The sequence below is a fragment of the Haematobia irritans genome, chromosome 2 (genome assembly GCF_050003625.1).
Source record: "Haematobia irritans isolate KBUSLIRL chromosome 2, ASM5000362v1, whole genome shotgun sequence".
NCBI lineage: Eukaryota > Metazoa > Arthropoda > Insecta > Diptera > Muscidae > Haematobia > Haematobia irritans.
The window spans coordinates 17,073,381-17,097,284 of record NC_134398.1 but is presented as its reverse complement, the minus strand read 5'-3'; the positions used below and the strand labels follow the sequence as shown (position 1 = coordinate 17,097,284).

Below are 23,904 nucleotides of genomic sequence, written 5' to 3'. Positions count from 1 at the left end.
TATGGAGAATTAGGTCAACATTTTATTTCTTCATAAAATTTTGTCAAATTTGTATTTCTATACAAAATTTGGTCAAAATTTTATTTCTATAGAAAGTTTTGCCAAAATATTATTTCTATAGAAAATTTTGTCAAAATTTTATTTCTATAGAAAATTTTTGCAAATATTTATATATATAGAAAATTTTTGCAAAATTTTATTTCTATAGAAAATTTTGCAAAGTTTTATTTCTATGGAGAATTTTGTCAAAATTTTATTTCTTCATAAAATTTTGTCACAAATTTTATTTCTATAGAAAATTTTGCCAAAATATTATTTCTATAGAAAATTTTGTCAAAATTTTATTTCTATAGAAAATTTTGTCAAAATTTTATTTTTATAGAAAATTTTGTAAAATTTTATTTTTATAGAAAATTTTGTAAAATTTTTTTGCCAAAGAAAATTTTGTCAAAGTTTTTTCTCTATAGAAAATTTGTCAAAATTTTATTTCTACATAAAATTTTGTCACAATGTTATTTCTATAGAAAATGTTGTCAACATTTTATTTCTTAGAAAATTTTGTCAAAATATTAGTTCAATAGAAAATTTTGTCAAAATTTTATTTCTTCATAAAATTTTGCCTCAATTTTATTTTTATACAACATTTTGTCAAAATTTTATTTCTATAGAAAGTTTTGCCAAAATATTATTTCTATAGAAAAATTTTTTCAAATTTTATTGCCATAGAAAATTTTGTCAAATTTTTATTTCTATAGAAAATTTTGTCAAAGTTTTTTCTTAATAGAAAATTTGTTAAAACTTTATTTCTACATAAAATTTTGTCACAATGTTATTTCTATAGAAAATATTGTCAAAATTTTATTTCTATAGAAAATTTTGTCAAAATTTTGTTTCTACAGAAAATTTTGTCAAAATTTTATTTCTATAGAAAATTGTGTCAAAATTTTAATTCTATAGAAAATTTGAGAAGTACCCCTTAATTGGAGAGGATTGTTTTGCAAAATCTACCAAAACATCAAGAGTTCTACCAAACAGTAAAAAATCTTCAATTTTTGGTAGAATTCTACCAACTATGGCAAACGTGCATTGGACCCATTCCAAGCACATGTCCTGAGACAATTTAGTAGGACCAATTCATAGGCAGGTCGTTATTTTGAGCATTCGGATCGCAAATAATATGAAAATTTTAAAATTGCCATAAACTGGAGCATCGGTATCAGTCTTGTACAGGCAAGAGTCAATGTGCCCAAAAAAATTGTTTTGGTTTATTGGTGGTTTACAATTTACAGTTTTTACTATAATTTTACAATGTTGCACCATATACAATAAATCCTCAGTATCTTTTATGAACAATTTGAAGACTATGTGAAAGTGTGAAAACCCCAAAAATGAACGTTTTATTCTACATTCTATTCATCGCAATATACCTGACAGCAGCCTATGCCCAAGTAGAAAAACAGATATTGAACATAGGTGAACCAAAAAAAAAAAAGTTCTGCGAAATAAATGTGTTAATACTCAATTAAATTTCAGGTGTCATCTTTTTTAAAGATGAAACAGATTTGGAGTCAGCTTTCGATACTGCGGTTCAAGATATAAATTACCTAAATCAAGAATACCAATTGGAATTCAATCCCATAAAGCATTATCTCAGTGAAGATGATAGTGTTGTCTTGCAAGAAATAGGTAATTATAAATATTAAGTGTGACAATACATTTGGAGAAATTGTTTTCTATTGACAGTTCATTAACCCAAATTTGATATGTTTGACATAAATAAGAAATAGTAGAGTGGAATGAAAAGATTTAGAATTAAACTACAAGAATGTTTTGTATATATTTTAGATAAAATAAAAACATTTTTTTTAAATGTACAATAATAATAATTTTAAAATAATTATAATAATTATAATTTTTTTCGTTATTGTCTGTAAAGAATTTTTTCTATTAAGACTTAAATAATATAATTTGAATATAAAATTAAATTCAATAATTGAATTTAGAATAAAAAGGGTATCTAAAACTATAATAATAATTTAAAATTTTGAAAATAATTATAATAAAATTTTTTTCGACATTGTCTGTAAGGAAGTTTTGTTTTAAAGACAGAAATAAATAAATAATTTAATTTGCATATAAAATTCAATTTAATAATTGAATTTAATGTTTTCAAATATTAATTTTATTAATTAATATTAATTTTATTTATTAATTAATATTAATTAATTTTAGACATAATCGGATTTAATTTAATAAATTAATTAAAATATCTTAAATGTATTATTTTGATTGAATTAATAAACTTTTAAAGTACATTCCAAAAATTAACTAAAATTAGATGTAAATTCGAATTAACCATCGATGAACCATGTGTATAGTCAGGCGAATTATTTATTCGTAATAATTTTTAGTATAGACAATTTGGGCATTAGACCAGCCTGCATTGATATCAAGCTAACATAAAAGTAAAATCATTTATTATTGTGGATATATCAATCAAATATAAAAGTATGAATTTTACTGCTAATTTAATTTTTCTATATTTATTACATATAGTTCAATAGATATTTTTCGGCACACCTTAATATTCCGTGTACAAAGAAACTATTTTTTTTTATTTTTTACAGCCTGTGATTTGCTGAATAATGATGTTGCTGCCATCATTGGGCCAAGTTCAGCGACAAAAAGTGGTAAGTGCTGATTTTGTATTCATATTCAAGTGGGAGGAAGAACATAAAACAACCTAAGATATATTTCTATATATAAAGAAAAAACTATTTTAATGTTTTGTCGTCACAAGAATGTTTATGTGAAATGACTGGTATTTCGTCTTTACCTCAAAAAATGTTTGCTTGGTTAATGGTTAGGAACATTGTGTGGGAAATTTTCACTTTAACGATTGTTGCCCATACATAATTAAGTCAATGTTTATTAAAATGCATTTTACACGTTTTTATTGCAGACATTTTTGGATATAATACTTTACTGTAAACAAGGTCAATGTTAATATGGGTACCATATATAGTTTTCGCAACGAAACTCAATCAAAGTCGGGAGCAACTAACGAAATAGTTTTTATTTTGTGATACTTCGCTTATTTCGACCCCTTTTACGAATTATTCGTAATATTGGGTTTTAAATTGTAATTTAGTCCATATGGAGTCGATGTATGATAAAAAAAGACATTTAATAAAAATCTAAATCACTTTTTTCGGTTTATATGTTTTTGACCGGTTTTGTTTTAAGTCGACACTCAACAAAAAAAAAAAAAACTAGTATATACGGCCGTAAGTTCGGCCAGGCCGAAGCTTATATACCCCCATCATGGATTGCGTAGAAACTTCTTCTAAACACTGCCATCCACAATCGAATTACTTAAGTTGCGGTAACGCTTGCCGATGGCAAGGTATCTTATAACCTCCTAACACCATCTTCTAAATCGTATGTAAGTCCATACGTGGTATATATTAAATCAAAAAAGATCGATCCAATATGTATATAATTCAGTTTGACAAAGTAGACATAAAATTTTGACAAAATTTTCTACAGAAATAAAATTTTAACAAAATTTTCTATAGAAATAAAATTTTCACAAAATTTTCTATAGAAATAAAAATTTTGACAAAATTTTCTATAGAAAGAAAATTTTGACAAAAATTTCTACAGAAATAAAATTTTAACAAAATTTTCTATAGAAATAAACTTTTGACAAAATTTTCTATAGAAATAAAATCTTGGTAGATTATTTTTGGCTCGAGTGGCAACCATGACTATGAACCGAATAAAATTTGAACAAAATTTTCTATAGAAATAAAATTTTGACAAAATTTTCTATAGAAATAAAATTTTGAAAATGATGAAAATTTTATTATGAACCGAATAAAATTTTAACAAAATTTTCTCTAGAAATAAAATTTTGACAAAATTTTCTATAGAAATAAAATTTTGGTAGATTATTTTTGGGGTCTATATATAATTATGGACCGATGTAGACCAATTTTTGTATGATTGTTAGAGACCATATACCAACATCATGTACCAAATTTCAGCCGGATCGGATGAAATATGCTTCTCTTAGAGGCTCCACAAGCCAAATCTGGGGATCGGTTTATATGGGGACTATATATAATTAAAGACCGATATGGACCAATTTTTGCATGGCCATTAGAGACCCTATACTAACACCATGTACCAAATTTCAGCCGGATCGGATGAAATTTGCTTCTCTTAGAGGCTCCGCAAGCCAAATCGGGGGATCGGTTTATATGGGTACTGTATATAATTATAGACCGCTGTGGACCAATTATTGCATAGTTGTTAGATACCATATACTAACACCATGTACCAAATTTCAGCCAGATCGGATGAAATTTGCTTCTCTTAGAGGCTCCGCAAGCCAAATCGGGGGATCGGTTTATATGGGGACTATATATAATTATAGACCGATGTGGACCATAACACCACAACACCATGTACCAAATTTCATCCGGATCGGATGAAATTTGCTTCCCTTAGTGGGTCTGCAAGCCAAATTTGGGGATCCTTTTATATGGGGGCTATACGTTAAAGTGGACCGATATGGCCCATTTGCAATACCATTCGACCTACATCAATAATAACTACTTGTGCCAAGTTTCAAGTCGATAGCTTGTTTCGTTCGGAAGTTAGCATGATTTCAGCAGACGGACGGACGGACATGCTCAGATCGACTCAGAATTTCACCACGACCCAGAATATATATACTTTATGGGGTCTTAGAGCAATATTTCGATGTGTTACAAACGGAATGACAAAGTTAATATACCCCCATCCTATGGTGGAGGGTATAAAAATAATTAGAAAAGGTAAAACTAAGATAACGTAATGTTAATTGCATAAAATTCCTTTAAAAATTAATGGTAAAAGAAAATTCACGAACCATATCGCTATTATAACTCCTGAGCCGCCGTATTTCTCTAGATGTTCAATTTGTACAATAATGTCGCCCATATGAGCGTATAATTATTATTAATTCTATCTTCCTGGGTGACGTATGCGTATTAATGTTTCAATAAGTTATATTATAAAACTCAATATATTTTCGCAAGATTTCCTTGAAATAAAAACAAGTATATTATTTAATATCGCAACTCGAATTTAAGACCAAAGAGTGTTTCATACTATAAGAAATTTTTTTATATAGGTATTAGCTTTCATAGGTTTTTTTCTTCTCACAATTTACCCTTAAAAACTTGCTACCATTAACCCTCTTATGCCCAATCCCGCCTTAAGGCGGCCTTCATTAAATAAGGAAGCTTTTAGTAAAACACACTACAAGGTAACAAAAATGAATAAAATAAAAAGAAAACTTACTTGAACCTGTTCAAGAGAATTTGCAGCATATAATGAATTTTACCGTATAAATTTTTCTTGGTTAGTTTTCTTGCTTTTGTGTAGTTAACATTGAATATTTAATCAGCTGACAAAAAATTGGGGCATTAGAGGGTTAATGCAATTATTATTGAATTACGGATGGTACTGCTCAATATATGGCACATCCGAATTCCTATACAACATAAATACGAGACCGACCTTATTTATGCGAGAATTTCATGACAATTTCCTCCCACACTCTTGCAACAGCTCTTTTGACAAAAGGCCAATCATAAATAATTATTTTCATCTACTTTGTGGTCACTCTTCTAAACACAACACAATCATTTTTGTTTGCCCAACGTACAATGATCCCAGGCATTGACAAATGTTGAAAACAAATACGAAACTTATTCCGTTGAAAATTGATTATGTTGGCCCATATTTGCGAGAGGAGAGAAAAATGGAGATGAGTAATTGTAATTGAACATTTCGTGATCAAATGAAGAAGTGAGCGATAGGGAGAAATATATAAAAACTTAGAGAGCTCGTAGATAGGGTACTCTCGCTCTCCCTTTCTCTTTATGGTTTTATTAAAAGCAACATTTGATGGTTTGATGAGAACTTAGAATTAGGTTTTTGACATAGATTTTCTATGTGTCTATTGAATACAAAATTAGAGAGCCCATAGATAGGGTACTCTCGCTCTCGCCCTTTCTCTTTATGGTTTTATTAAAAGCAAAATTTGATGTTTTGATGAGAACTTAGGTCTTTAACATAGATTCTCTATGTTTCTATTGAATACAATCTTTTCTTATTTGTGGTGGAAGATATTTGAATTATCCTCTCTGTTATATTTGGCCTCCCTCTCTTTCTCTTTTACACATTTCCATGTTTATAATATTTTATGTTTATGTTTGTGTTTTCTTTTAATTCTCACGTGTTTAGACATCATCAATGTCTTGTGCAATATGACGGGGATACCCCATCTACAATTCGATTGGCATGGCGATGAAACGGATGCAGTGCATAGTAAATACTTGTACACCATAAATGTGGCGCCATCGGTTCATGTTTTGTCGCAGGCCTTGTTGGACATAGTGAATAATGATCCATTAAATTGGAAATCGTTAACAATAGCCTATGAGACTTCATCGGGTGAGTGTGGTTTCAAAAGTGTCTCTCTCTCTTTAAAAAAAAGAGACTCCAAAATCTATAATACTCTTCCCTCTCTCTACTTTCTCAATATATAAATATGCTTTTTATTGTTCTTTCTTTTGCTTTTTAGATTTGACTCGCCTACAGCACCTGTTGGCCTGGAAACAATTTCATAGAACCGGTATAAAATTGATACCATTTCATCGAGACGATGACTATCGAATTTTATGGAAAGTTATTAAAAATTCTCGTGAAAGAAATGTGCTGATTGATTGTCCATCAGATATTATAGTGGAATTGATGAGAGAATCAATTAATTTTAATATGACGACATCGTTTAATGTGAGTATAACATACATATCAAAGGTGACATACTGGGGGGATCAAACTATATAGCGGATCTGTAACAGGTTGGCTGATAAGTCCCCAGTCTGACTCATAGATGGTGTCGCTAGTATTAAATGCATATTATTTTTTTATAGTACCAACTTTCAAATGATTCGCGTCAAAATTTGATGTCTGTAAGTCAATTAGTTTGTGAGATAGAGCGTCTTTTGTGAAGCAACTTTTGTTATTGTGAAAAAATGAAAAAAAAAGGAATTTCGTGTTTTGATAAAATACTGTTTTCAGAAGGGGAAAAATACGGTGGACGCAAAAACTTTGCTTGATAATGAGTTTCCGGACTCTGCCCCAGGTTAGGTTAGGTTAGGTTAGGTGGCAGCCCGATGTATCAGGCTCACTTAGACTATTCAGTCCATTGTGATACCACATTGGTGAACTTCTGAAAAACCTTTTGGTGTTCAGTCGAAGCAGGAATCGAACCCACGACCTTATGTATGCAAGGCGGGCATGCTAACCATTGCACCACGATGGCTCCCGTCTCTGCCCCAGGGAAATCAAAAATAATTGATTGGTATGCAAAATTCAAGCGTAGTGAAATGAGCACGGAGGACGGTGAATTTGGATATGCGGAAGCTCTGTGCAAAATGAGTGCCGCGCGAGCTCACATTTGACCAAAAACAACAACGTGTTGATGATTCTGAGCGGTGTTTGCAGCTGTTAACTCGTAATACACCCGAGTTTTTCCGTCGATATGTGACAATGGATGAAACATGGCTTCATCACTACACTCCTGAGTTCAATCGACAGTCGGCTGAGTGGACAGCCATCTCCGAAGCGTGGAAAGACTCAAAAGTCCGCTGGCAAAGTAATGGCCTGTGTTTTTTTGGGATTTTTATCGATTATCTTGAGAATGGAAAAACCATCAACAGTGACTATTATATGGCGTTATTGGAGCGTTTGAAGGTCGAAATCGCGGCAAAGCGGCCCCATATAAAGAAGAAAGAAGTGTTGTTCAACCAAGACAACGCACCGTGCCACAAGTCATTGAGAACGATGGCAAAAATTCATGAATTGGGCTTCGAATTGCTTCTCCACCCATCGTATTCTCCAGATCTGGCCCCAGCGATTTTTCTTGTTCTCAGACCTCAAAAGGATGCTCGCAGGGAAAAGAAATTTGGCTGCAATGAAGAGGTGATCGCCGAAACTGAGGCCTATTTTGAGGCAAAACCTAAGGCGTACTTCCAAAATGGTATCAAAAAATTGGAAGTTCGTTATAATCGTTGTATCGCTCTTGAAGGGAACTATGTTGAATAATAGAAACGAATTTTGACAAAAAAAATGTGTGTTTCTTTGTTAGACCGGGACTTATCAGCCAACCTGTTATACAAGATAGGTGCAATGGTTAGCATGTCTGCCTTATATACACAGGGTCGTGAGTTCAAACCCAGTTTCGACCAAACTCCAAAAAGTTTTTCAGTGGTTGATTAACGACTCTAACAATGGTGTTTACAATTCGAAGTGTTTCAAAACTTCTCTAAGTGATTTCACCGCAATGTGGGACACCGTTTGGACTAGGAGGTCCCTTGTCATTGAGCTTAACAAAGAATCGGGCAGCATTCAGGGATAAGAGAGTAGTTCATCACTATGGTATCACAATGGACTGAATAGTCTAAGTGAGCCACTATACCTAACCTAATCTAACCATATACAGGATATTATTTTCGAAAAAATTTTGGGAAAACATAAACTGAATGAATTACGGAATTAACACCACTCGCAGATTTGATGTTAACGTAATTCTTTACTATTTTAGAATGGATTCTGTGAAAGAACCCCTCAAGGGGGAACTCCAAGGCTACCATGTTGATAAATTTGGTCAAAATTTTATTTCTATAGAACATTTTGTCAAATTTTTTTTCTATAGAAAATTTTGTCAAAATTTTATTTCTATAGAAAAATTTGTCAAAATTTTATTTCCATACAAAATTTGGTCAACATTTTATTTCTATAGAAAATCTGGCCAAAATTTTATTTCTATAGAAAATTTTGCCAAAATTTTATTTCTATTGAAAATTTTGCCAAAATTTTATTTCTATAGAAAATTTTTTCCAAATTTTATTTCTATAGAAAATTCTGTCAAAACTTTATTTCTATAGAAAATTCTGTCAACATTTTATTTCCATAGAAAATTTTGTCAAAATTTTACTTCTACAGAAATTCTGGTCAAAATTTTATTTCTATAGAAAATTTTCTCAAAATTTTATTTCTATTGAAAATTTTGGCAAAATTTTATTTGTATAGAAAATTTTCTCAAAATTTTATTTCTATAGAAAATTTTACCAAAATTTTATTTCCATAGAAAATGTTCTCAAAATGTTATTTCTATAGAAAATTCTGTCAAAATTTTATTTCCATCGAAAATTTTGTCAAAATTTTATTTCTATAGAAAATTTTCTCAAATTTTTATTTGTATTGAAAATTTTGTCAAAATTTTATTTCTATAGAAAATTTCGTCAAAATTTTATTTCCATAGAAAATCTGGTCAAAATTTTATTTCTATAGAAAATTTTGTCAAAAAATTTTTCTATAGTAAAGGATGTCAAAATTTTATTTCTATAGAAAATTTTGTCAAAATTTTATATCTATAGAAAATTTTGTCAAAAGAAATAAAATTTTGTCTAAATTTTAATTCTATAAAAAATTTTGTCAACATTTTATTTCTATAGAAAATTTGGTCAAAATTTTATTTCTATAGAAAATTTTGTCAAAATTTTATTTCTTTAGAAAATTTTGTCAAAAGAAATAAAATTTTGTCTAAATTTTATTTCTATAAAAAATTTTGTCAAAATTTTATTTCTATAGAAAATTGTGTCAAAATTGTATTACTATAGAAAATTTTTGTTAAAATTTTATTTCTATAGAAAATTTTGTCAAAATTTTATTTCTATAGAAAATCTGGTCAAAATTTTATTTCTATTGAAAATGTTGTCAACATTTTATTTCTATTGAAAATATTGTCAAAATTTTATTTCTATAGAAAATTTTGTCAACATTTTATTTGTATAGAAAATTTGGTCAATTTTTTTTATAAATTTTATTTCTGTAGAAAATTTTGTCAAATTTTTTTTTTCTATAGAATATTTTGACAAAATTGTATTTCTATAGAAAATTTTGTCAACATTTTATTTGTATAGAAAATTTGGTCAATTTTTTTTATAAATTTTATTTCTGTAGAAAATTTTGTCAAATTTTTTTTTCTATAGAATATTTTGACAAAATTGTATTTCTATAGAAAATTTTTTCCAAATTTTATTTCTGTAGAAAATTTTCTCAAAATAATTTTTTTATAGAAACTATTTCCAAAATTTTATTTCTATAGAGATTTGATCTACCAAAACATCTACTGTTTTTAGTAGAACTCTATCAACTGTGGCAACCGTGGTGGTAATACAATTTTTTTTTACGCAATATAACATACGATGCATTTTCATATGTTTTAAGATAATAAAGCACATAGAACCATTTTGGGTTTGTAAATTTTGTTTAAAGTTAACGAAAAATATTCTAGCGGAAATTGTAGGGATTTTTTTTGGGAATGTAGGGGAAAGTAGGGAACGTTTTTGTCCTTGTAGGGTAAACTGAAAAGTTTCCCTGGCAACACTGTGTTAGATACAAATAATCAACCAACTGGCCCAACTGGGACTCGATGTAAACATGGTCTCTGATGAGGTACACGATGAGCTAACAATGCTTGGCCAGTATACTTCTGATGTTATGATTAGTTCACGCCACATCTGCGTCCCATTCAAAAGACACCAACACATGATGGCTACGCCTTTCGCCCTTCACTGAGATGGTTGATGGGCTTCTAATGAGGGAATCTAGTTGTTATGAAGATATGGTAAGCATACTGCAAATAATCAACCAACTCGGTGTTCGATGAGGAACCTCCCATCTACAATGTTGATAGGCACTTTGATAAGGAATGCGAATAGGTAGCAATGCATGGTCAGCGTACCGCTGATGTTTTATTGATGTGCGTCCTATCGTCGACACTTTCAGAAATTACCAATGCAAAAACTACTGAGATGACGAACTTCTCCATACGATAAGCTCTCTGATGAGGAAAACGTGTCACTAAAGAGACTTGGTAATATTTTATTGGTCCACGCCCCATCGTTCAAGCCTTCAGAAGACACCTATATAAAAACTACTGGAGTGGCGGCAACGATTTGCCTTCGATCTTCACTGGTAAAAGATTTAAAATTTCTATTTCTTTCCATTTACGCTATATAATGAAACACTTTGGTGATAAAAGCGAGTAGTTAATAAAGGATGGTCTGCATACTGATGATGTTTTATTGGTCTGCGTTCCATCCATGTGAGGATAGTTTAGGTGACATCCCAATAATTCAGGCTCACTTAGACTATTCAATCCATTGTGATACACCAGTGTTGAACTTCTCTCTGATCACTGAGTGCTGCCCGATTCTATGTTAAGCTCAATGACAAGTGACCTCCTTTTTATAGCCTAGTCCGAACGGCGTTCCGCAGTGAAACAACTTAGAGAAGCTTTAAAACACTCACAAATGTCACCAGCATAACTGAGAGGGGATAATCCACCGCTGAAAATTTTTGGGTGTTCGGGCGAAGCAGGGATGGATCCCGCCTTTGCAAGGCGGGCATGCTAATCATTGCACCATGGTGACTCTTCCTTTGGTTTTGATAGGCTCTCTCATGAGGAACACGAAGAATTAACAACTCTTGGTCAGCACACATGTGATTTTTTATTGGTCCACGTCCCATAGACAAGGATCCACTGCCTACTAGTGTAGGGTCTACTACTGGTCCTTCGATGAGAATTTAAGGCACATTGCATCACAATATATTCAAATTCTTCAAGGCACGCTGCCATATAGTACAAAATTCGTTCGTAATTATTCTCTGTCTTGTCACAGAAATCATACGTGGCCCTTTGTATCGTCACCTGCTGTCAGGATGTGTCAGCTGTCGGGATCATATTGACGTGGACCCATTAACATACAAAAACTACTGGGAGTAGTGTCTCCTACGCGAAGAATTAACAACCCTTGGTCAGCACACATCTGATTTTTTATTGGTCCACGTCCCATAGACAAGGATCCATTGCCTACTGGTGTAGGGTCTACTGCTGGTCCTTCGATGATAATTTAAGGCACATTGCATCACAATATATTCAAATTCTTCAAGGCACGTTGTCATATTACTATATGACAACGTTCGTAATTATTCTCTGTCTTGTCCCAGAAATCATACGTGGACCTTTGATGTGTCAGCTGTCGGGATCATATTGACGTGGACCCATTAACATACAAAAACTACTGGAAGTAGTGTCTCTTACTGGTCCTTCGCTGAGAACTTAAGGCATCCTACATGAGCATATGTCCAAATACTTCAAGCCGCGGCGCCATATAGTACGGTTCCGAGAAACATCATACTTGTCTGCAGGTGGTATAAAGTTTATTCGTAATCATTCTCCGACTTGTCCCTGAAATCAATCATCCGTGGGCCTTTGTATCTGTGGTCCTGCTGTCGGGCTGTTCCAGCGAGGATGAGGTTCAATACCTGTGTTCTTTATTCATCCGTTGTTTTAGAATCCCATGTTCTGTATCCCTCCGAATTAATGTCTGAAACATTGATGGGACACTTCGACTGCTTCCAACTCTTGGAACCCAAAATTTTACTACAGTAAATGTCTGGTTCTGGTCTTGGAACCGAATTTGATCAGCAAAATTTTCAATGAATCAAAGATTCGAGTGAGCCCAAAGAACCTTCGACTTCGTACAACTAAGCCGCCAGATGTGGTATTAATATTTGATGCATTTACTTTTATATAGATCGACGGACATTATTAGATCAACCCAGAACTTTTTGGTGTCTTAACATAAGTCAATATGATATTTCAATGCGTTACAAAGGGAAGGACAAAGTAAATATATCTTCATTTTATGGTATAGGGTGTAAAAATTAGGGATATATATTTAAGTATTTTTATTGGTTATTAAATTCATATTGTTTGGTTTTATTTCAGAGTTTTTTCCTAACCAATTTGGATACACACACAAGTGGCATAAATATGCTCTTGTCCGATGCGTTTCTCTCAAATGTTACCAGTGTTCGAGTACGGACATATATTCCACCTCCGATTCATAGTGAAACAGATGTTTTTGATCCAGGAGCCAAGGACAACATACAGACTTTAAAGCAACAAAATATCTATGATGCTTTGGTGCTCTTGTACAATGCTCTACAGCAAACTTTTCAACCAGATCCAATACCAATACCAAATGTATCTTGTAATGGAGAAGGATTTTGGGAGGCAGGCAATGATTTAATAGAACGAATGAAAAAGGTAAGTGGCCTAAGAAATTTATACGATTTGTGATTAGGGAAATTCTTAAATTTTGTTTTCAGTTGGATCAGAAACACCTGGAACCCCATTACAAAACTCAAAAATTAACCTTGAATTCATTTGGTCTGCGGGATGATTTCAATTTGGAAGTCTATGATGTTATGATAGATGAGACCCTTAATGTATGGAATAAGCAACATGGTCTGGTTTCCTATGATAAACTTATTTCGAATTTTACACGAAAAGTTTTTAAGCCTAGGAAAAAGGGTGATTATCCTGAACATCAAAAGAAAAAAATTAAATATACGGTGGCTACGCGAATTGGTGAACCCTATTTTATGATACGTGAAGAACCCGAAGGTGTTCACTATGAGGGTAATGATCGTTTCAAGGGATATGTTGTGGACTTGCTATTCGAATTGGCCAAGAATTTACATTTTGATTTTGTCTTCGAACCGGTGCCGGATAATAAATATGGTTCATATGATCCAGTGACAAATGAATGGGATGGCATTGTGCGGCAACTAATGGATAATGTAAGTATATGTGTATGGGAAAAATTTAAGTCGACTCTTCCTTGAAGGCGAATGTTTAGTCCATGCTCGGTAGCCAGAAAGACTATTTAAGACCAAACAACTGAGACAAGATTGACACACCCAGGGAAGGAATATAATCACCTCACACATGTTTGAATAACAAAATATTTTTTTTGCGACGGTGAACGTGTTTGTCGCAACAATGATTTCGGCAACCAAGTCTGTATTTGCCGAGAAAAAAATATTTTTGCGACAAAAAAGTTCCAAGTTCCCCATCCAAAAATATTACCTTGCTCCTGAAAGGTGTGTGGTGGTCATATTCCTTCTCTGGGTATACAATCTTATTTCAGTTTTTTGGTCTAGGGAGCCACCGTGGTGCGATGGTTAGCATGGCCGCCTTGCATACACAATGTCGTGGATTCGATTCCTGCTTCGACCGAACACCAAAAAGTTTTCAGCAGTAATACTGGTGACATTTCTGAGTGTTTCAAAGCTACTCTAAGTGGTTTCACTGCAATGGGGAACGACGTTCGGACTCGGCTATAAAAAGAAGGTCCCTCGCCGTAACATGGAATCGGGCTCAGTGATAAAAGAGAAGTTCACCACTGTGGTATCACAATGGACTGAATAATCTAAGTGAGTGTGATATATCCACCTAACCTAACTTTGGTCTTATGAGCTTTTAAATAGTCTTCCTGGCGACACATTTTGGTCAGGTTTTTAAGTGAAACATTGTGAAATGAGTGAGAGAGCCAGATAGACTGACCAGATAGACTGACTGAAATTTTTTCTTCATTTTCAGCAAGCCCAAATGGGCATTTGTGATTTAACGATAACCCAAGAACGTAGAACGGTGGTCGATTTTACCGTACCCTTTATGCAATTGGGAGTGCAAATTTTATACTCCAAACCTATTCCACCTAAAAAGGGATTATTTCAATTCTTGGAACCATTTTCAGTGGCTGTATGGCTTTGTTTGTTGATTGCTTTATTTTTGATGTCGTTGGTCTATGTAGTGCTAGCCAGGTAAGAAACCATAAAATATTCCCTAAATTTTGAATTTGTAATAAATCCTGTCTGTTTCTCTTTTTGAAGATTTACTCCTGCAGAATGGAAAAGTAAAGATGATCCTAATACCGTATATCTAACATGGACTTTAAGGAATTCATTTCATTTGCATATAAACTCAATTTTACAAGTGGGTTGTGATATTCTGCCAACGTAAGTGAAAAATAGAAATAATCAATTTTGCATTATGTCAAAGTAGAAAAAGAAGAATTGATATATATGGCAATGGCTGGATGCTCATATTTTAAAATTCAAATTGCCGCCTCAGTGTTTGAAATGCTGGCCGAAGCCTCATTTGTTGGAATAATAGACCCATGTCGCAGATATTCAACTTCAATCAGAATTTTTACTGTTTGAATTTACAAAGCGAGTGTCAGCATTTAATGGTTGGCTGAAACCTTAAGTTTGAAACTGCAGACAGTTTTGGAACTTCAGGACGAACCCTCACTGTTTGATCTAAAAACCTATAGCTCTAGTATTCAATTGAAGATCAAAGATCAGCTTTTGAACTGCAGGCCGGAAACTTAGTGATTCGACTGTCAAGTGACGTCCTATTTAATGTTAGAGGTCTCAGTATTATAAATCAAGTCTAAGAATTGCAGCCGAAAACTCTGTGTTTCAACTGTAGGTCAAATTCTTAGTGTTTGGATTGCAGATCGAAGTCTCAGTGCCTGAACAAAGCCTCGCGGTTTGAATTGCAAACTGAAGTCTCAGTGATTAAACTCCAAACCGAAGCTTCAGAATTTGAACTCTAATCCAAAGGCGCAGTATTTGAGCGGAAACGTGAAACCTCAGTGTTCAAGATTACGATTGAAGTCTCCGTGATTTCTCCGTGTTTGAAGGGTGGACCTAAGTCTCAAGATAAAGACTCTGTGTTTGAATTACTAACAGAAGTATCGGCATTTAAAATGCTGTTTTTGAAATGTAGACTATGGTCTTAGTTTTTGAAATTCTGGCAGATGCCTCAGTGTTGGAAATACAGCTCAGCTTTTGAACTGCGGGCTCAAACTAAAGATCTCATTGCATGAACAAAGTCTCAATATTTTCAATGGAGACTGAAGTCTCAGTTTCTGAATTGTAAACTGAATATTTGATCATTTGGTCAAAGAGTCAGTGTACCGACCGAGGCAGTGCTTCAATAAAACCTCGCTGTTTGAGTTGCAAACTGAAGTCTCAGTGTTTAAACTTCAAAGCAAAGCCTCAGTATTTGAACTCTAATCCAAACGTGAAGCTTCAGCGTTCATGGTCCTAATTGAAGTCTCAGTGTTTGAAGGGTTGACCGAAGTATCCGAGTTTGAGACTTAGTGTTTGAATTACTAACTGAAGTCTCTGTATTTAAAATACTAGCATAAAGCGTAGTAAAGCCTCTGGGGGAGGGCTTAGCCCCCTCCAGAAAAAAATTAGCAACCCCCCTAGAATGTGAAAACCTATATATGATTTTCCATTATGTATTGTTACTGTAGTATAGATAGGATAGCCCCCCTGCTTAAAAATGTCTAGATACGGCAATGAATACTGGAAGAAGTCTCAGTGTTGGAAGTTCAGAACGACACCTCACAATTTCAGTGTTTCAACTTCATTATTTGAACTACAAACTGAAAGCTTTGGGTTTGAGTTGAACTGTTGGCCGAGAGTTCTGTGTTTGAGCTGCAGGTCAAAGTTTCAGTAATCGAAGTTGCACAGTTTCAACTTACAGGCAGAAGACTTTCTGTTTGCTTTTACAAAGCCAAGTCTTAGGGTTTAAGATGCTGACAGAAGCCTCAGTGTTTCATTTTTAGGCTAATCGAAGCCTCATAGTTTGAACTACAGAGCGAAGTCTCAAGTTTGAATTGCAAACCGAAGACTCAGTCCTTGACGTGCAAACCAAAGTCTCAGTTATAAAATTTCAGTTCAAAGTCCCATGGCTCGAAAGAAAGGATGAACTTCATCGTTTCATGTGCAGGTCGAAGTCTTTGTTTTTGAAGACCAAAGATCGGAGCTTCATATTATGAAATGCAGGCCGAAGTCTAATTATGGAAAAAACTTTATGTTTCTTCAGTATTAAAAATGCTGACAGAATCCTTAGTGTTTCAGCTGCAGAACGAAGCCTCACGGTTTGAACTACAGAGCGAAGTCTCACTGATTGAATTACAAACCGAAGACTCAGTGTTTGACGTGCAAATCAAAGTCTCAGTTTTAAAATTTCAGTCAAAAGTCCCATGGCTCGAAAGAAAGGCTGAACTTCATCGTTTCATGTGCAGGTCGAGGTCATTGTTTTTGAAGACCGAAGATCGGAGCTTCATATTATGAAATGCAGGCCGTAGTCTAGTTATGAATTACTAAACGAAGACTCGCTTTGAAAAAGCGAAGTCTCAGAAGCTTCAGGGTTTCGTCTTCAGAATGAAGCCTCACAGTTTGAACTACAGAGCAAAGTCTCACTGATTACAAACCGAAGACTCAGTGTTTGACGTGCAAATAAGAGTCTCAGTTTTAAAATTTCACTCCCAAGTCCCATGGCTTGAACGAAAGGATGAACTTCACAGTTAATCCTAAAGGTCGAAGTCTTTGTTTTTGAAGACCGAAGATCGAAACTTCATATTTTGAAATGCAGGCCGTAGTCTAATTATGGAAAAACCTTTCTGTTTCTTCAGTATTTAAAATGCTGACAGAATCCTAAGTGTTTCAGCTTCAGAACGAAGCCTCACAGTTTGAACTACAGAGCGAAGTCTCACTGATTGAATTACAAACCGAAGACTCAGTGTTTGACGTGCAAATAAAAGTCTCAATTTAAAAATTTCAGTCCAAAGTCCCATGACTTGAACGAAAGGCTAAACTTCACAGTTTAATCCAAAGGTCGAAGTTGCTTCACCAGATTCATTTCTCAAGGGGCGCTATCTTCAGTCCCCTGCCGTGCTCAGTCATGGGGTGTTCTTTCTATGAGAAATAGTTCGGCTTTGTTAGCAAAAATAAAATTTGATCCCTCGAAGTCATCTTGCAAATTTTCGAATTGAGTTTATCCCAGTTTCCACAGTGTTTGAAATGTAGGCCGAAGTCTACAGATCTTGCTCTGCTCTCTAGTATTTGAAGTCGCAGTCTTTAAAATATTGACAGAGCCCAGAGTGTTTGAACTGTGGATTGAAGTCTCTATTTTTGAAATGTGGACTCATATTTTAAGACATAGACCGAAGTCTCTACTTTTGATAACCTGATTCAAGCCTCTAATTCTTCTGAAAAACTGAAGTCCCAGAGTTTGAACTGCAGACAAATTCTCAGTATTTCAAATGTAGATCGCAGTTTTGGAGTTTGTGCAATACAATACAGTGTTTAAAGAGTTTAAACTGAAGACAAAGTTTTGGAATTACAGACGGAATTCTCAGAGCTTCCAATGCAAGAAAGCTTCAGTGTTTAAAGTGCTGGCACGGTAGCCACAGTTGGTAGAATTCTTGATATTTTGGTAGAATTTGCAAAATATTCCTCTCAAAAAATTTCTATAGAAATAAAATTTTGTACAGATATAAAATTTTGACAAAATTTTCTATAGAAATAAAATTTTACAAAAATTTTCTATAGAAATGAAATTTTGACAAAATTTGTATAGAAATAAAATTTTAACAAAATTTTCTATAGAAATAAAATTTTACCAAACTTTTCTATTGAAAGGAAATTTTCACAAAATTTTCTATAGAAATAAAATTTTGACAAAATTTTCTATAGAAATAAAATTTTACCAAAATTTTCTATAGAAATGAAATTTTGACAAAATTTTCCATAGAAATAAAATTTTGACAAAAGTTTCTATAAAAATAAAATTTTGACAAAATTTTCTATAAAGATAAAATTTTGACAAAATTTTCTATAGAAATAAAATTTTGACAAAATTTTCTATAGAAATAAAAAAAAAATTTTCTATAGAAATAAAATTTTGACAAAATTTTCTATAGAGATAAAATTTTGACAAAATTTTCTATAAAAATAATATTTTGACAAAATTTTCTATAGAAATAAAATTTTGAAAAAATTTTCTATAGAGATAAAATTTTGACAAAATTTTCTATAGCAATAAAATTTTGACAAAATTTTCTATAGAAATAAAATTTTGACAAAATTTTCTATAGAAATAAAATTTTACCAAAATTTTCTATAGAAATAAAATTTTGACAAAATTTTCTAAAGAGATAAAATTTTGACAAAATTTTCTATAGCAATAAAATTTTGACAAAATTTTCTATAGAAATAATATTTTGACAACATTTTCTATAGAAATAAAATTTTACAAAAAATTTTCTATAGAAATAAAATTTTACAAAAAATTTTCTATAGAAATGAAATTTTGACAAAATTTTCTATAGAAATAAAATTTTGACAACATTTCTTTAGAAATAAAATTTTGAGAAATTTTCGATAGAAATAAAATTTTGACAAAATTTTCTATAGAAATAAAATTTTATAAAAAATTTTCTATAGAAATGAAATTTTGACAAAATTTTCTATAGAAATAAAATTTTGACATTTTTTTAGAAATAAAATTTTGAGAAATTTTCTATAGAAATAAAATTTTGACAAAATTTTCTATAGAGATACAATTATGACAAAATTTTCTATAGAGATAAAATTTTGACAAAATTTTCTATAGAAATAAAATTTTGACAACATTTTCTATAGAAATAAAATTTTGATAAAATTTTCTATAGAAGTAAAATTTTGACAAAATATTCTATTGAAATAAAATTTTGACAAAATATTCTATAGAAATAAAATGTTGACAAAATTTTCTACAGGATTAAAGTTTTAACAAAATTTTCTATAGACATACAATTTTGACAAAATTTCCAATTGAAATAAAATTTTGCAAAAATGTTCTATAGAAATAAAATTTTGCGAAAATTTTCTATAGAAATAAAGTTTTGACAAAATTTTCTATAGAAATAAAATTTTGCCAACATTTCTATAGAAATAAAATTGTGGTAAAATTTTGTATAGAAATAAAATTTTGAAAAAAATTTCTATAGAAAAAAATTTTGGACAACATTTTCTATAGAAATAAAATTTTGAAAAAATTTTCTATAGAAATAAATTTTTGGCAAAATTTTCTATAGAATTAAAATTTTGACAAAATTTTCTGTAGAAATAAAATTTTAACAAAATTTTCTATAGAAATAAAATTTTTACAAAATTTTCTATGGAAATAAAATTGTGGCAACATTTTCTATAGAAATAAAATTTTGGCAAACTATTCTATAGAAATAAAATTTTCTATAGAAATAAAATTTTGAAACCTCTTCTTGTTCTTCTTCCAGGGCAGCTCATATGCGTCTTTTCACTACATTTTGGTGGATTTTTGCTTTGTTGATGGCTCAAACCTATTTGGCTAAAATGACCTCGTTCATAACAGCTTCCAAGATGGATGGAACCATACAGAATCTTCATGATCTAGTGCAACAGGATAAAATACAATTTGGCACCATTAAGGGAGGATCAACGTCAATGTTTTTTCAACAATCCTCTGAGACGGATTATCGCTTGGCTTGGAATAAAATGAAATCCTTTAAACCGGAAGCTTTGACGAAAGATAATAAAGAGGGAGTGGATCGAGTAAAGCATAGTAAAAATCGTTATGCCTTCCTTTTGGAAACACCCATATTGCAATATTATGCCAAGAAGAATTGTGATCTAATGCCAGTTGGAGAACCATTTGGAGAGAAGTTCTATGGTATAGCAGTTCCACTAAGTGAGTATAAAAGAAAGACGATTAATTCATTGGAGTTGGTTTAAAAAAATTGTATACCAATTAAATAATTAATTTATCCAATTAAGTTTTAAGTTTCCGAATTCAATTGAAACTGTACAAATTAAATTAAAAAATTTATTGGATCAATTGCATTGGCGATTGCATTATTTGGCGATTGCATTATTTTTTGTTTGATTAAAAAAATAAAACAAAAAATTTATTTATTAAATGTTTTTGATATTTTTTATGTTTCATTTGTATTTATCTTCTCTCCTGCAGATGCCCCTTATCGCTCTGAATTGAATGTGGGCATTTTAAAACTTAGCGAACAGGGATTTCTCTACAAATTGAAAAAAGAATGGATATTCCATAATAATACAATAACCTGTGAGGATACATCCCCTAAGGATCAAAGTAGTTCACAAATGGATATGCAAACATTACAAGGTGTTTTCCTAGTTCTTCAAATGGGTATAGGAGTTGCCATTATCATAGGCGTTGCGGAATTCTTTTGGTATATCAATAAAATAGCCGTGAGAGAGAAGGTAATAAGTACTAGAGAAAAGAAACAAATTTTTGATAATTCTATTCAATTTTCTTTACTCTCATATTTTGTAGATTTCCCCCAAATTGGCTTATAAAAGGGATTTTAAATTCTTTTTACATTTTTGGAAGCAAGTTAAACCTCTCTCCATATACAAATGTCCTGATACAGTTTCACCATCACGTCGCTCGACTTTAAAGCCTTGCATTGTAACCGAAACTTCTGGCACAGACAAACACAAGAGGAAGGTGAAAAAAAGAAAAAGATCTGAAAAGGAGGCCAAAGTTTGAAAAATTTACCCCACGAATTATGTTTCATCTGCCTAATATTTAATTAACATTAAGTTTTGTATATACACCGTAGAATAATTTAATTTAAGAGTAAAAAATAAATATTTTTGTACTTTAGAAAAAATTTGAAATTTTAAGTTTTGTACCTTTTACATTTTAATTTATCAAGTGCAGGAAAAAAAAATCACAAACAAAGTATAGAAATAATTACGTTTCCAAATTATCAGAACATTTTTCAATTCACATCCAAAACACTGAATTCTTAAAAAGCGTTGCATATTCAGTGAAACTGTTGTTGAAATGGTGGACATTCGTCCTATGACAAGCTAATGTTAAATTCATCGATTCTGTGCAAATTTTGCACCACTTACGGATCCAAAAATAAAATTTTAATTACTTTTTTGGCGATGGTTTGTTTTATGGTTTATTTAGCTGTGTCTTGCCAACTCATTTCCAACTATTTTTCGACATGTTGTGAACTGGGTTTACTGTTTTTGAAAAAGGCAGTTCCGTGTGTTTATTGCATGATGTTTCTCACTTTACAATGTCTATTGCCTTAGGCGACATCTTCTGGTAGTTCTTGTTAGTTTAAGTATTTATTGGTTGGTGTCTGTGTTATGCAACCCAATAATTTATTCAACACATGTGGTGAAAATATTCAATTTGTCAGAGATGGAAACAGTGTTGCCAATTTGGTGCTTTTAGCACCAAATTTAGTGCTTTTTGATTTATAAAAAGCACCAAATTGCCTTTTTGGTGCCTTTTCAAAAAAAGCACCAACTTGGTGCTTTCTGGCATTTTCATTTAGTGCTTTTGGTGCTTTTTTTATTTTGAACAGTATTAAGTTTATTTTGATTAGACTTTCAAGAGCCGAAGAAACTCAAATTTATTGCCAAATATAGAATTTGATTGTTATGAAGTTGGAATTGATTATTTTTTAATTAATATTGTTATTTAGGGTATTCTGTAGGAAAGTCCAGCGATGAGTGTCGAGTTTTTGAATTTGGTAAAGATGTCATTAAAAACCTTTGTATTAAATTCACAAAAGCACGCACAACTGAAATAAGCAATAGACTCCTTCCATATATTAATATTTTGAAAGTTGAAAAACATCACTGATCAAAATGAATTGGACGAAAGCATTAAAACTGATCAAAGTGTATACTTGAATAGCGGTTCATAATGGTGAGTACTAAGTTCGAGTTTTGCCGCTAAAGTGAAAACTATATCATATTTGCTGCAAATTTTATTATAACTTGATGGGGAATAGCCAAAAGCAAATTTTCACAAAGTTTGTATTCCTTAAAATGAATTATTAAAGAAGTTGTAATTGTGAAAAAATGACTATTTTAGCGCTAAACTCGATCTTAATACCCACCTTAACTTCTTAAAATTCAATTCACAAAAGTTCTATAAAACATCTTTGGAGTTTTTTTTTTTTTTTTTTTTTTTTTTTTTTTTTTTTTTTTTTTTAGTAGAGCATTTAATTTTCGATGTTAGAATTTATAATATATTTTTGGTGCTTTTTGGCCTTGGGGAGTTGGCAACACTGGATGGAAATTTCAACTTAAGGTGGGTACTTTGTTCGTGTTTCGAAATGAAAATCACTTTATTTTCGCGATTATTTTTAATGACATAATCATAATTATAATTTAAAACAGACATATTCCTGTAAAGTCTTCTCGAAATCTAGAGAAACTGCACATAAATTGAGTTAATCTGTTTGCTTTATATTGAACTGTTTTAATAAAGTAAATGCGAAAAGTGAACATAGTACTTACCTTTATATAGAGAATTAATTACTAACGTCCTTTTAGAAAAACGGTTGCCATTCGTGCCGAATCTAATCTACCAAAATTTGAAAAAAAAAAAATAGAAAAATTTCTCAAAATTTTATTTTTATACGAAATGTTATTTCTAAACAAAATTTTATTTCTACAGAAAATTATATCAAAAATTTATTTCTATAGAAAATTTTGTCAAAATTTTATTTCTAGAAAAAAATTCTCAAAATTTGTATGTCTATAGGAAATTTTCCCAAATTTTTATATTTATAAAAAATTTCCTCAAAGTTTTATGTCAATAGAAAATTTTCTCGAATTTTTTTTCAAAATTTTATTTCTATAGATTTTTTTTTTTAAATTTTGTGTCTATGGAAAATTGTTATCAAAATTTTATTTTTATAGCGACTTTTGTCAAAAATTTATTTCTATAAAAAACTTTCCCAACTTAAAATTTTTATAAAAAAATTTTCTCAAAATTTTATTTCTATAGAAAATTTTTAAAAATTTTTTTCCTAGAGAAAATTTTTAAAATTTTTTTTCCTACAGAAAATTTTTAAAAACTTTATTTCTATAGAGAATTTTGTCAAAGTTTTATTTGTATAGAAAAGGTTATCAAAATTTGATTTATTTATTTCGATAGAAAAATTTCTCAAAATGTTATTTGTACAGAACATTTTATCAAAATTTTATTTCTATAGAAAATTTTGTCTAAATTTTATTTCTATAGAAAAT

General features: G+C 31.3%; 1 protein-coding gene across 1 annotated transcript; it reads left to right on the top strand.

Annotated features, from left to right (window-relative positions):
- The first annotated feature begins 1,388 nt into the window (after nt 1-1,388).
- Nucleotides 1,389-21,447, top strand: GluRIIB (Glutamate receptor IIB). Its single transcript, XM_075294251.1, has 12 exons — nt 1,389-1,473; nt 1,534-1,686; nt 2,628-2,690; nt 6,301-6,510; nt 6,641-6,852; nt 12,923-13,243; nt 13,306-13,779; nt 14,582-14,805; nt 14,875-15,000; nt 20,124-20,554; nt 20,834-21,099; nt 21,173-21,447. The coding sequence occupies exons 1-12, from the start codon at nt 1,389-1,391 to the stop codon at nt 21,386-21,388; spliced, it is 2,781 nt and encodes a 926-aa protein (XP_075150366.1). The 3' UTR covers nt 21,389-21,447.
- The last annotated feature ends 2,457 nt before the right edge of the window (nt 21,448-23,904 follow it).